Source organism: Cololabis saira, chromosome 1 (genome assembly GCF_033807715.1).
Source record: "Cololabis saira isolate AMF1-May2022 chromosome 1, fColSai1.1, whole genome shotgun sequence".
NCBI classification, from domain to species: Eukaryota; Metazoa; Chordata; class Actinopteri; order Beloniformes; family Belonidae; genus Cololabis; species Cololabis saira.
This window is the reverse complement of record NC_084587.1, coordinates 18,198,214-18,213,382: the sequence shown is the minus strand read 5'-3', so window position 1 is coordinate 18,213,382 and position 15,169 is coordinate 18,198,214. Positions and strand designations below refer to the sequence as shown.

General features: G+C 41.0%; 1 protein-coding gene across 1 annotated transcript; it reads left to right on the top strand.

The window, feature by feature from the left end:
* Positions 1–450: 450 nt before the first annotated feature.
* On the top strand, positions 451–12,633 carry LOC133427347 (uncharacterized). The gene is made up of 8 exons (XM_061716464.1): positions 451–591; positions 2,304–2,638; positions 2,725–2,835; positions 5,009–5,131; positions 7,014–7,431; positions 7,586–7,648; positions 7,732–8,060; positions 9,319–12,633. Exons 2-8 carry the CDS (start codon positions 2,306–2,308, stop codon positions 10,837–10,839), a joined length of 2,898 nt encoding a protein of 965 aa, XP_061572448.1. The 5' UTR covers positions 451–591; positions 2,304–2,305; the 3' UTR covers positions 10,840–12,633.
* The last annotated feature ends 2,536 nt before the right edge of the window (positions 12,634–15,169 follow it).

Sequence of the window (15,169 nt, the reverse complement as noted above, 5' to 3'; positions counted from 1 at the left end):
GAATGAGCACTCGGATGAACTTCCGCGTGATATGTCGGATGTGTCACAGCAATCTAAACGCTCGGCTGTGATTCAGACTTGACACACTTGAAAGGTGTCGCTGTGTCTCACACCGAAGTTGGTCTTCACAGGATTTCTGAGTGGGGTTAAAAAAGCCTTATAAACTCGTACGTCTAGCTTTCCCCAACTTGTAGGAAGCCCATCTATTTTTATCCTCCGTTTCTGTATGTCAAATCGGCCTTGAAGATTCTTTGGGTGTGACACAGAAAAACAAAGGGAATGATTCACATGTCCAAGCGGTTACACCTCCACCTCAACCAGGAATGCTCAGCGCCGTGCAGACGGAGGAACCAGTTGTGCTCAAGAAAGAAAAAAAACACCCTTTCCAAGTGTTTGCATGTGTGTAACTCCAGCTGGGAGTGGTTAGATAGGTAACCCTGGGAGAATGTGAGCCTCACCTGCGCAGGCAGCGTTTAGTCATCGACCAAGGGCTGACATGTACTGAAGCTGCCTGGATGGGAGATGTGGGTTAGTAGTGCCTAGTCAACGATCGGAGACGGTACCTGAACTTCACAGTCCTCAGTCATAAGAGTGAGTATGTCTCCTGTTGTTTAAGTTATGTATATGTTGAAAGAACTTTTGGACCTTGGTGTTGTTCACCAGGGCTTTTACAAAGTGTCTTCACTTCGTTAATAGTATTACCAGTATTGTGCAAATTCACTCAGAGGAAGTGGTTTCAGTAATGCATCAGCTTTTAACCAGCATCTTGTCACTTACCGTATGTACAGTCATGGTTTAATTCCTATTTAGTGATGTACTTTATTACTATACGTGATAATGACTCTGTAACTCTGTGCTTCTTGAATGCCGATGGTCGGTTCTTATTTTTATGAGGTGTTTTGCTTATCGATGAATATGAAAGTGTATGCAGAGAATGTAGTTGGACTGGGCCGGCGAGGCTGTGACTTATCAGATGCTCAGAGATCTAAGGGAAGTTGTATTCCAGTGAAAAGAAAGATTTAAAAGGTTGACCCACAGATACTAAAATGATTAAGGATGAAAGAAAGAAGTTGTTTGCATCAGATGTGGACAAACCTCTTAAAAGGGACCTATTATGAAAAACACGTTTTTTCTTGCTTTAACATATATAAAGTGGTCTCCCCATAGTCTGCCAACTCAGAGAAGGAGGAAAGCAACCAAATTCTGCAGTGTCTGTACAGCCGCCCGGATGAGCCATCCAGTCTGATGTGACTTCTACGAGCCGTTCAGATTCTGCTCCCGTCGTTACGTAATGACGGGAGTGATTTACATAGGTTGGCCTCCGATGAATAAGAGAATGGGAAGATAAAGACATGGCTTAGAGCAGTGGTTCCCAAACTGTGTGCCTCAAGGCACACTGGTGTGCCTTGAGGCAAGTCCAAGTGTGCCGTGGGATTTTGTGACAACCATAGCCTACTGCAATATAGTATACAACTAGACAAAAATTATTATTTTAATTTACTATATACTACTTTGAATGCACTCATTCCATAATACAGAGGCAAACTCTTTATCTAAAAACTATTTTAAAAAATCCTCAAAGAGGATCCCACATTTCGCTGTTCGCGCAGTTGCGCAGGTGGGAATTTTAGACTGTGACACATCAAAGGCAGTAGGTCAACACAACATTAAAACATAAACAAGAGGGAAAATGGAGCGCTTTCTCGTGCAGAGCAAACCACCAACCTGTCTGGTTGAAATGGGTGTGTTTGATGAAGCCCAATTTGATAAAGTTTAAATATTTTTGTGAAGTATTTTGTTAATAAATATTTCATGAGTAGAATACGGTAGTTGTCTTTGTCATATCTTATTTGGCATTAGTAAATAATAAACTTAACAGATAAACAGATGATATTAGTGATAACACGTGTTATAAGGCTATTTTGCACAATAGGTGTGCCTTGAAATTTTTATTTGTCCTTTGGTGTGCCTTGGGCACAGAAAGTTTGGGAACCACTGGCTTAGAGGCTGAATTTCTAATTAATTTAGCAAAAAAAATCAAAAACTTGTTTTTAAGACATTCAAGGCCTGTTTAAAATAGGTATTAGATGCCATAATAGGTCCCCTTTAAGTAATCAGTCATTATTATACTTTAAAACCTTAAAAGGCCCCTGGTTCCTGTTGTACTACTTTCATTTGGGTGGATTGTTTTTGTTAACAACAAGGAATTGATGCCACAAGTATGTTTGTTTTTGTTGGCACCAACGAGTTGTGCTGCTGAAAAAACAGTCGTGCATTTGACGCATTCATTCTTCCTCCTTCAGGCATGAGTAAACACATGGGAGAGGCCACGTCTGGGTCCTCGCTCTCGGACCTGAGACTGGTTCTCTTGGGGAACATCGGATGCGGGAAGACGTCCACGGCAGACACCGTCCTGGGCCAGCTGTCCCCCGTCTCCCCCAGCGCCTCCAGGAGCTGCCGGCTGCGGCGGGGCTCCAGCGAGGGCAGGAACGTGACCCTGGTGGAGGCGCCGCGATGGTACTGGAACGGGGACAGGATGGCAGATGGCGTCAGAAACGAGACGGAGAAGGCCGTCACCATGGTGGCACCCGGTCCACATGCAGTTCTGCTGCTGGTACCGATCAGGCAGTTCACAGAGGTTAGCTGCTGTCTCGTGCATTAAAGATTAACACTGTTTAGACTACCGGACTGAGGACTTGACCTCCTCTGGTTGGTTTTTCCCAGGTGGAAGCCCGGGTGCCTGCGGAGCTGGAGGAGTTGTTTGGGAGGGAAGTACTGGATCACACTCTGGTGCTGCTGACCTGTGGAGACTATCTGATGGGGAGTACGGCGGAGGTATGTGAGACTTATGGACAGTACTCGAGTTGAGGGGGGATGAGGGGGGATGGCATCCCCCCTGAAATAAAAACGGTCAAAATCATCCCCCCTGTAAAACTGCCATCCTGCCTTTCCATCCATTATGTCATTTCATCAATGAATGTGGTTTTACTGCTATTTCATCATTTAGAGTCATCACTAGAAAAATAACTTATTTGACAATTTTCACCTGTTTCAAGTACATTTTCACTTAAAATAAGTAGGAAAATCTGCCAGTGGGACAAGATTTATCTTCTCATTACAAGCATTGTTCAGATTTTTCTACTTATTTTAAGTGAAAATCTACTTGAAACAGGTGAAAATTTTTTTTTTTCCAGTTATGAATCTTGTTTTAAGTGTAATGAGATTTTTTTTACTAAAATTAGACATTTTAATTAGAAATAAGACAAATATTATTGTTAAGATTTTGCGTTTTTGCAGTGATCCATTTTACTTATCCTGTGAAGGACAGAGTCATATTGATAAGTTCAGAACACTGTTTTTCATTTTTGTGTTTTGATGTATTTGATGTAAGCCCAGTGGATATTTAAAGCTTACAGAAGGCTGCATTTAACTGCTGCTATGTCATTCCTGCAGTATTTCTGCAGGTGTTTGGGTCAGTGCTATTATTTGTAATATATTATATTATTTGTAATCAGCACAAATTATCTGTCCCCATATGATAAAATCCACCATTCCCCTGATTTCTTTTTTACAACTTGAGTACTGCTTATGGATACATCTCGACTAACCTCATCGGAGTTCTTGACCCACAATCTGAGAAGGCGTTTGGGAAAGTGAAATGCTAACTCAATGCAATACACTGTTAACTAGTGATGTTCCATACCACCGATTTCCTTTCCGATCCGATATTGAGTATTTCAGGCTGGTATCAGCAATACCGATTCAATACCGATACATTGCGCAAATACACCTAATGTGTCCCGTAAATCTAGAAACATTGGTGTATTTTAGATAGCTTAGGATTACAAGACATCGGTTATTTAGCTATTCATTTTAAATTCAGAAGTACTGAGGTAGCGGCCTCATTCACAATATAGCCGAGCTGTTACAACAACAGAAAAACCAGTGTTTGAAAAAGGTTTTACCATTACTAAAAAAAGATCCTAAGTAAAATAATAAAACCATTTTGAATAAATAAGAGAATAATAAACAAAAATAATAATTACCGGTACTATAAATTAAAAATGAAAATGAAAGAAAGTAGTCCCTACCAGCAGCTTGTCATTTAGACAAAATCTGAATAGTTTAGTTACTAATTAATGATATACATTACCACAAATGACTGAAGTATCAAAAGTATCGATATTTTCATTTGAGATTCGATTTTAGAGCATACAGATCTGGTATCGGAAGTATCGATATTTCAGTATTGATCCGCACATCACTACCGTTCACTACACTGAAATCCTTCCTCACTAGGTTTTGGTTTTGATTCATGCAAACGGGTCTTCAAGCATTAAAGAAGCTTTATAAATCAAATTTGAATGAACTGAATTACACATTTATCATAAAATATTTCAAATGCAATATATTATGATTATAAAATGGATTGAATTTGAATTTATTTTGTCAACTTTCTCAGTAAATTCTCCACAGATTACTTTTGTTGTCAACTGGCACCAACAAAATATTCTGAATAAAATTCAGACTAAATTGAATTTTTCCCCAATATCTAGTGAAACTCTTAAATTTAGTGTTTTTTATAAAAAAACAGAACTTTGTGGGTTTTGTGGGGTGGTGGGACTTTAACTCCCAGATAGCAGTGACTAGTGCATGAGTATAACGCTGACTATTCAGTAACACGCATGGATGTTTAACTCAGCCACCATGTGACTGGCAGCTAATTGTTAACGTGGTATGATACGACTAACTTTATGAGGACTTATTGCAGTCTGGCATGTCTGAATGAAGCCTGGATAAGATAAAAGTCAAAGTGATCGTAGTCTGAATGATTTAATGCTATCACATGTATGAAATGAAATGATTTTAATACATTATTTTGTTTAAACTTTGATAAAACAGAATTCAATGCTCAATTTGGGGCAATGGAGGCACTGTTTCAAAAGTCATAGAGGAGGGTGAAAGCGTTGCCTGTTTAGATTCACTCAAATATACTGTTTTCCTGCAGGAATACCTTCAGAAGGAGCACGCAGGGCTCAGGCAGATGATAGAGCGTTGTGGAAGGAGGTACCACGTCATAAATAACCGCCAGCCGCAGGACAGAGAGCAGGTCCAGGCGCTGCTGGAGAAGGTGAGCTGCTGAAGCATGAAACAATGAACGCCATTCTGTCCGTGCAGAGTTTGCGCGGGGCATTTTGCCATTGCGGTCCCTCTTCCTCAAACCCGAGACAGTCAGTTGCTGAGTGTGCATGTTGTCTTTTCCGCCAGAAATGTGCTGCTTCACATACTTCAACTCAAACCCAGGACTGGTTTGGTTATTAATTACCACATTCATTACCAGCTGCAGACTGAATACGTAGTTTGTGATGTCATAAATCACTGAGCAGCGATTGGATGGAACATTAGTATTCTGAAGGGCATCCTTAAACCACATCTCAAATCTCAAATCTCAATAATTAATCCAACAAAATCACAACTCCTGCATCTATCACTACCTTTCAAATCTGAAGAAATACAATGATTCCCTCTGTCATAATTCTACTATTTACTAAAATAAATAGCTCATTTTCATTTACAAAGTAATTTAGTCTTTCCCTGACTCCTCTACAAACCTGGAGGAAAACTTGACAAAAAATGTTTTTCTTTACATTGTTTCGGCCATTTGTTTATGCACATCCCTCTCAAGGTTCTGCTAAGTCTAGACTTTAGACTGGACCATTGCAACACTTATATTGTAAGTTTGCTGGTGTACCTGCATCATTTTCACCCAGCTGCAGTTTCATGGTTGGCTCTTCTTCGTCTTGCTGCTGTAAAACAAGCCTCATAGGAGTTACAATACACTAATGTGTTTTTACCAAATGCCATGTTGTGCACTTTGACTAAACCTATCCACTTGTCTTGACTCGTCCGTCCGAAGAACATTGTTGCAGATGTCTTAGTTGAGGTACATCTTTGCAAAGCTAAGCCGTGCTGTCACGCTCCTCTTTAGAGAGAAAGACTTCCAGCGAGCAACTAGTCCACACAAGCCTCAATTATGAAAACCTTTCCTAATCATTTTGTCAGGACAAACATGTCGTACTGTGCCAACTGAGGCTTGTCGAGTTGGAGATGCAGCTCTTGTTTTTTTTGTTTTTTGATTCATTTTTACACGTTCTTTGCAATAACTTGCTGGAACATCCACTTTGGCTAAAAATTGGCATCAATCTTGAGAATCATCTTTCTCAATGTGGAATGATGGTATCCACATTGTTTGTAACTCCCTGTAACTTTTCTCAGATTGATGGGCAGCAACAATTGCTTCTCTAAGATCATTGCTGATGAGGTTTCCTTAAGGGCATTGTGTCTTTAGATACACGGTGAATACGCCAGACCAGCAAACCTTTTATAAAGGCGCTTTGAGCTGATTACCTGCACCTGGCTGTGAGCTCATTCCTTTTGATGCAGTAAAGGCGTGTTTCCTTTTTCACGCACCATTTGTGCATTTCGGCTTTTGTTCAGGATGTTTTAATGGTACAATCCTGGATGGATCTTACGTGAAAGGTACATTTTTTTTCTGAGACCTCTGTACAACCCTGATAATCAAAAAAAGAAGAAGCTTTATGCAAAAAACAAAAATTTTAAAAATATAAAAAGACCCAATTATAGGTGTTATTGATTTCAGAATATAATGAACAATTTCATATGTTAGGCATTAAAGGATTATTATCTTTTTTGAAATAAAAGGTTACATACAATATGTTGTGTTGTTTATCTTAGGTTGTAATCTTCTGTTAAAGACTTGATAACTATATATTTTTTTTCATGCCCTGATATGTATTTATCCTTGAAGTTAACAGTTTCTACTGAACTGTTAACCCTTTTGAAAATGATTTTAAATCTTCGATTCCCTAGTAAAATAAAGATGGAATAAACGTATTGAAAAATAAGACGCCATATTAGTTTAAGAAGCAACTGATTCAAATAGTTCTGATGTATTTTAAGACCATGCAGTGAATGTTATTTCTTTTCAATAGGTGGAGAGAATGGCACAGAAAAATGGGATATTCTCCTTAGAAACAGCTGAGGAGAGAGAGGTGGAGAGAGAGGTGGAGAAAGAGGTGGAGAGAGAGGTGGAGAGAGACCTGGAGAGACAGATGAGACAACGAAAGGAAGAACTCATGGAAAATTACAGTCCTCAAAAGAAGAAGGAAAGAGAGAGCGTTGCATCAAAGATCATCTCAAACATTGAAACATTCGATAGAAGGGAGTCCATGAACACCTTGGACGGAAAGAGAGGAAGAGGAAGAGAAGAAAGAGATGGAACAGAGGGAAGAGTCAGTGAGGTTCAAGTATCTGATGGGCTTCATTCATCTCCAGTGCTGCAGCACGTGCGTTCAGAGCTGCAAACCGACGTGCAGCTGAGAAGGACGCCCAATTTCAGTCTGAATGCAGGTAAACGGCATAACTTTACCCAAGACCAACTTAGAAAAATATCTCCCGACTCCAGATGTGCATCGATATGAAACTGCACATCTGCCTTAGCGGTGGTAAAAAGGTGAAAGTGAGCAGAAGAGTTAAGCTCATCCTTCCTACCATTTCTTCCCAGTAGGTGGAGACATACTCCCACAGGTTCCTGAAGCTACACCAACACCAGAAGGGCTCTCTAATTGTAAGTCATGTTTCCTTGCTACTCATCACTCATAATTTACTCCTGTAATAGTGAGTATTTATCAATACTTTACTAATTTCCAGTGCACCACCGAATCCCCAGCATTGAGGAGACAACACCTGAGGCATCTCCGACCGGTTCCCCTGACTCACCTGTCTTCACCCCCCCATCCTCACCAACCTCCACCACCGCCTCTTCCTTCTTCTCCCCGTCCTCCCCTCTCCCTTCATCGCCGGCTCTGCCCTCATCTTCTCCAGAGCTCCGTCTGGTGATGCTGGGGCGATGCGGAGCTGGGAAGAGTTTGGCCGGTAACATCATACTGGGGCAGGATGCTTTCGAGTCCCACTCAGACAGCTTCGCTGCAATCACTCAGACCTGCGAGAAAAAGAAGGCACTGGTTAAAGGAAGAAGTGTGAGTCCTCTAAAATTGCCTATTTTTGATTTCCTTTCCACTAGGGCTGGGGATCGATTCAAATGTCAAGAATCGATTCGATTCCGATTCTTAAGATTCAGAATCGATTATCAGGATTTGATTCGATCCAATATTGATTTGGGTTAGTGTTATTAAAACTGTTTTTTGAGCCGTTGCCTGAATTATATGACTGTAGTTATGCAACATATGAATACTAGTATTATATTGAGATTCGCCAGCAAGTATTGGCAGCTAATGATGCTGTAAGGACCAATCACCTCCCAGAATGCTGATATAAATGCTTTCAGAAACATCATGTCGGGCAGAATTATCAAACAGATCCAGGGCAGCAAAAACAGAGGCCGTATGAAATTGGTTTTATTTTTTCCCACATTCCGTTTTTAGTTTTTCCATTTTCAGTTTTTTTTTTCAGGTTTTTAATTTTTGAGAATTTCATTTTTAGCATTTTATGCAAATTCAACCCCAAGAAAGTATATAAAGCAACGAAATATAGACAATTTATGCAATTATAACTGAAAACTTTAATGTTACTAATGTAACTTTCATAAACATATATAAAGGCAAAAACATGGCAGTAGTTATTCTCGTGTCCAACAAAACATTCCTTTTTTGCGCATAAACAAAAAAATACCCAAAGTATGAAATAAATAATTAAGAAATAAATAACTCAAATATGCCTTTCAATATCCATTTAAAGTGCAAAAAAAGAAAGAAATTGCAACAGCTCAACAGTGCAGGTGTGAATTAAATGACGTGACTACTGGGATCAAAGTTCACCAGGCGAAAATGTAATAATGAAAAAAATCGATCTTTAGACATACGAATCGATTAAGAATCGATTTAGAATCGGAAAATCGATTTTTTTCAACACAGGCCTACTTTCTACGGAGTATTAGGGCCATGCAGGAGAAAAAATATTTGAGAAGGGAAGATTTTTTTTTAATTGTGCACTTCAAGAAAAAACTCGAAATGTCGAGAATAAAGTCGAAATACAGTTCTTGAAATTGTACTTCAACAATATTCTAGACATTTCGTCTTTTTTCTCAACATTTGGACTTTTTTCTCAAAGTGCATAATGAAAAAAAAATCTTCCTCCTCTAAAATATTATTTTTATTTTTCTCCTGCCTGGCCCAAATACTCTTCCGTAACTTTCCACAGCACTGCTAATTTCCAATATTTTTCTCTTTGTCTTACAGTAATGTAACCTCTGCATGTTCTCTTCTCCTGCACCTACAGGTGGCAGTAGTGGACACTCCCGACTGGTTTAATTCAGAGCGGACTCCAGATGAAGTTCAGGCCCAGATCTCCTCCTGCATTGCTCTGTCCAGTCCCGGCCCTCATGCCTTCCTCCTCTGTGTCCCCTTGGACCAGCCCGCCAAGACAGAGCTGCAGGCTCTCAGCGCTCTGGAGACGGTCTTCGGCCCGGACGCCGTCGCCAGACACACCCTGGTCCTCTTCACTCATGCGGATCGACTGAGGGAGAGCGGGAAGGCGGGAAAGGACAACGTGGAGGCATACATCGCGGAGCAAAGGCGGGATTTGTTGAAGCTCGTGGAGAAATGTAGGGACAGGTTTCACGTGATGGAGACGGGAGGCGGTCGGAATGAAAAGGAAAACGTGGCCGAGCTCCTGGAGAAGGTACAGCAAACGGTGGAGGAGGCTGGAGGACAGTATTACTCGTGTCCTGCTTTTCAGGAGGCGGAGAACAGAGTGAGACAGAGACAGTTGGAGATAGCGAGGGAACGACGGAACAGAAAGTTTTCGAAGATCAGGGGGGTTTCTCGTCCATACATGCAGCTCGACGCGGAGTCAGAGAACTCCGTGGCAGAGGAGGAGATTGAAGAAACAAGGGATGAGGCAGAGATGAGCGTAAGCACCTCGGTCATGGAGAGCCTCCCGGATATCACGCGCTACACCATGTCCCCCTCACTTCTCCATTCCATCATGGAGAAAATGGAGTCGAGTGCAAAAATGTTACCCAAACTGTTAGCTGATGGCTCAGTGTGGGTTGGAGACGGAGCCAAGAAGGTGAAAAACAGTGACATGTGGGGGAAGGTCGGCAGCGGGGCCCAAAACGCCCAAAAGATGGTGGCTGCTAGTCCTGTGTGGGGCAAGGTGGGAGTTACTGCAGGACACGTCTCCAAAGCCGTACGAGAAAGGGTTCCTCAGCCGGTGGTGGATGGTTCTGCTTGGGTGGGATCTGGCGCCAAAGCAGTGGCAGCGAGTCCCATGTGGGAGAAAGTCGGTTCCGGGGCCAAAGTGATGGCGGACGGAGCCAAGAATCTGGCTCAGAGTCCCGTGTGGGAGAAAGTAGGTGCCGGCGCCAAAACTGGCGCTAAACTGGTGGCAGACGGTTCCGCCAGAGCCGGAGCTGGGATTGGCGCCGGCGCGAAAAGGGTGGCGCAAAGTCCCGTGTGGGGGAAGGTGGGCTCGGGGGCGAGAGCCGGGGCCAAAGCGGTGTCGGAGAGTCCAGCGTGGGAGAAAATCGTGACTGCTGCCAAACGGGTGCCTATAGTGGTCATTGCCGCGGCGCTGCTGGGTCTGGTGCTGGGTCTGCTTTTGGGGGGGGTGATCGGTGGGGCTGTCGGGGCGGCTGCGGGATCTGCAGTTACTGAGGTGGGCAGACGGAAATTCAGCAAGAAAAGCTTATCGGACCAGACGTCTGAAGCTGAAGCTGCACAAAATGTCGATGGGTCGGCGAGCGGCAGCGTTGACGCGGCGATAAAAGGAGGAGGGAAAAGCTTGAAAACTGAATGAATGACTGAAGAGTGTAAAATGTTCAACAAATGGAAGAAAAACAACCAAAAAAACACGTCAAATATCTTGTACAACACCATCAGAATATGTAACGTTTGAGACACTTATCTACCAACAGAAGTTGCTTTGAGTATTGAATATTTTTGACTTGAATTATCATATGAGGTTAATTCATGACTGAGAGTAATTGCATCATTACAGAAACACGGGCCCAAGCAGCGCACTAAAACTCTGGCTTTTATTAGCTTGTTTGGCTCCTAAGCAGGGATGACATGGCAGTTATCCGTGCCAATCACTGACAATCAAAAACTGATGGATGATTGTTGTTCCCTCTTAAAAGGGGTTCAGGGGCCACGGCCAGGAGCAGAAGATGGTTCTGGATCCGGGCCAGTGAAAGAGCGGTCTGGTTTCCCACAAGACCCAAAGCCAATGACTAATCTGCAGACACCATGTGTATATAAATGCAAAACTCTGATCTTGTCTTTAAAAAGAAAAAAAATCCTTGTGAATACACAGAAAACGTGAAGATTCCTACACAGTTGGTCTTCTCTGTAAAATGCTAATCTTTTGACCTCAAGTAGCAACGCCTGGCATTCAACAAATGTCTTAATATAATCAGCCTGGTCCAAGCCAAGAGTAATCACTTCCAGCCACCGTCTCAGAGGAACCATCTCTCGTCTTGTACAATATGTTTAAAGCTGGTTTAAGTTGGATTCATTCTTACTTAGTTGTCGTAAAGGAGCCTTATTGAGCCCAATTTTACTCTGGAAACCCAAGGAAACTAACATCACCACCAAGCTGTCTGACAGGAGCAAATAAGGCGTGAAAAAGCACAAAGAATCCAAACTGGGAAGTTCATTCAGATGTATTGTAAGCTAATATTGTTCACAATTATTATTTAAATAGTGTGTAAACCAGAATTTACTATTTACTTTTCTGGTCACTATGAATGAAAATGTATTTCCATATCTGAAAACAATAAACTGATTTGTTGAAGCAAATTGAGAATGCTTATCTTGAGTACTTTTGTCAAGTGATGTCCAGTTTTATGAAAAAATCCTACGTTTCCAATTAATTTCAGCAAAACGTGTAACCAATTATTAATCGGTTCTTGATTAATGTTCGTAATGTAAGCAGTAAATGGAGGTAAAGGGTGTTCTGTGAGCGCTTCTGTGGCTCCACCTGTTCTCTTAATATTGTTATAATGCATCACTATTAAAAGGCATTACTCAACAAATGAATACAAATTTTGTAACATTATAAAAAGGAGTGAAAAGTGTGGCAATAACGGGCAGTTTTATGAAGCGTTCCATATTTTCACCCGCTGCACTGACTTTGCCTTTGTGTTTGCGCAACAATTGAAAGAGCAGCGTCTTCTTCAACGAGCTGGAGTTGCTTAATGACCACAACCGAAAAGCGCCTCTAGCATGGGATGTGCAGATTAGTCTCTACTTGCCCTGTAAAAAACTGATGGAGCAGGACAGTATGTTTCTGGTTTTGGTGGGGACGGGGCGGAGCTAACCACACTATCTCAGAGACCCAGGTTGAACATCATGACCCTACTTGGACCCCTGTGTCACTAGAAGAAAGGTCATCACCCCAGATTTCGCAATCAATGTTTTGTTGCTTTATTTTATTAAACTGCAACGTGTATCACTGGAAGATAGACAAACTGAAATTAAAAAAAGAGAAACTGAATTTTAATGTGTGCTTAGTTCCTTATTTATGCAGAATATGCACAGGATCAGAGTACCTAGATGATGCAACTAATGTTGTCAATGTTGTCACACACCAGCAGCCCTACATATACATATACGTACATATATATATATATATATATATATATATATATATATATATATATATATATATATATATATATATATATATATATATATATATATATATATATGTATATATGTATATATGTGAATCAAAGTATCTTACTGGGCCGTTGGTATTCACCCAAATAATCTGGACAGCCATGTTCCAACTGGCAAAATTCACCACGCTGCCCTGACAATCAGAACCTCCTTTAACTAATCGCCAATCCGCATTAAGTCTCATGCGGGACCAACTGTGAGGAAATTTTATCTAACCCCAGAAATGACTGCAAATTTTATTGAAGTCTATTACAAGACTTCTTTAGTTATTTCTCCTGAACTTATCCTTGACACTTTTAACAGAAAACTCAAGTCTAGCTCCACTAAAGCCAAAAAAGTCCAAATTATGGGGGAAAAGAAACTGTCAATAAATTATCAAATTCTACAAGGACAACTCAAAATGTACAACAAAGTGAAAGAGGCAAGAAACAACTACTTTTCCAAATCATTACTGAAAATAAATACAACCTCAGAGTTCTATTCTCTAGTATTGACAATCTCAACCCAGATTTTAATAAACCAGCATTTTACTGTTTGTAGTGAAATTAAACTTTGACCTGCGAAAACACTGGACAGTTTTGTTCTGGTTGATGCTAAGAGACTTGCTAGAGTCTTCTTCCAAGTAAATCCCACTACCTGGATTTTAGATCAAATTCCCACTCTGCTTTTAAAAACTTTTTTTATTTTATTGACATTCAGAGTCAGACATTCATATCCATCACATACATCTTGTGTGCATATAATTTAAATCTGTTGTCTGCCCCAAATGCCAAGATAGCTTTTTTATTTTGCATCTGAAAGGTGAAAAACTCAACAAAATAGAAAAAAGGACAAAAACAACTATATACAGATAGCTAGTGATCATTTCCATGCAATACAGTCACTAGTCTAGACTTGTTAAGATAAAATCAGGTCTATGGGGCGTGATGTACTTGACCCAGTTTTCCCAATGTGAAGCAAAGTTCTCAATTTTGTGATGAACAAATGCTGTTATCTTCTCCATTTTATAAATGTCCATTGTAATATCCATCCATATATTTAAACTAACCCTAACCCTATAAAATATAAGCTTTTAAATATTGTGAATTGCTCTCTTCAGATGGGTATCTTTCGCTCTGCCTTCAAAACAAACGCGGTGAGACTCCTTCTGAAGAAAAGTGTTCTGAATCCAGATGTTTTTAATAACTTTAGACCAGTACCAAACTTACCATTTTAGAGCAACATTTTAGAGAAACTCGCCACTGGAATAGTTCCATAACTTTTCAAGACTGTAACTTTCACTCCAATAATGAAAAGGTTTAAATCCCAACAACCATAATAACCTCCACCCCATTTCTAACCTACCCTTTGTGTCTCAATTATACTTTCACCTAACTCAGAAATACCCTTTATGAGCCTTGTCATTAAACAGCCCTTCTAACGATCACTAACTATTTCCTCACTGACTCTGATCTACTCTCCACTAGTTTCATTCTTATCTCACAGGCTGCACCCCCCAGTCACTACAGGTGTACCCCAGGACTCTATCCTGGGGCATCTTCTCTTCATCACCTATCTCCTCCCCTTCGGCAATATTTTTTGCAAATTCAATATACATTTTCCTTGCTGTGCCGATGACACCCAGCTCTACCTTTCTAGTGAACCAGACTCCATGCACCTATACTCCTCTCAAACCTTGGACTTATCTGAAATCAAATCCTGGTTCACCTCGAACTTCTTGAAATTAAACAGTGAAAAAACTGAGGTCCTTGTCATTGGTACAGAATCATCTCCCTTACCATTGGCAGTTCCTCAGTCTCCCCCTCCCCTCAGGTTGAGAGCCTGGGTCTCATTGACAATAGTGTGATGGCCTATGTTATATTGTGTCTCAGTCCCTCTCTCTCTGTTTTCCTCTTCGAGGTGGAGCCAGCTGATTGTTAGATCTGGAGCAACTGGGCTGGGTGCTCCTCAGGAAGAGAAAAGGCTGGGGCTTCAGTCTTTCTCTCTCTCTCTTCATCCTGGCAGCACTCCTTTTGGTTTTGTTGAGCCTTTTGCACACACAACACCATACAGCACATTTACACACATCCACATGCATACTACTGATTTTACTGACTTTACACATCCCATTCCTTATCTTATTTGGGATTATTGATTTACCTTAATAAATATCTTAATTTACTAGTACGTTGCGTCCTTTCCCCTTCTTTTGTCATGGCCTTTGAGCCAGGGTTATGACAAAAGCTATTCCATTCTCATATTAATAACATTGTCCGGACTGTTTACTTCCACCTCCGTAACATAAACCAACTCTGCACCTCCCTCACTGTCCACACTGCTTCCATCCTTGTCCATTGTCTTGTCCCATCCCACATCGATTACTGCAACTCTTTCCTCTTTGATCTCCCCCAGAAGTCCCTCCACAAGAACAAAAACTCTGCTGTTTGGATCACAACAAGAATCCCATT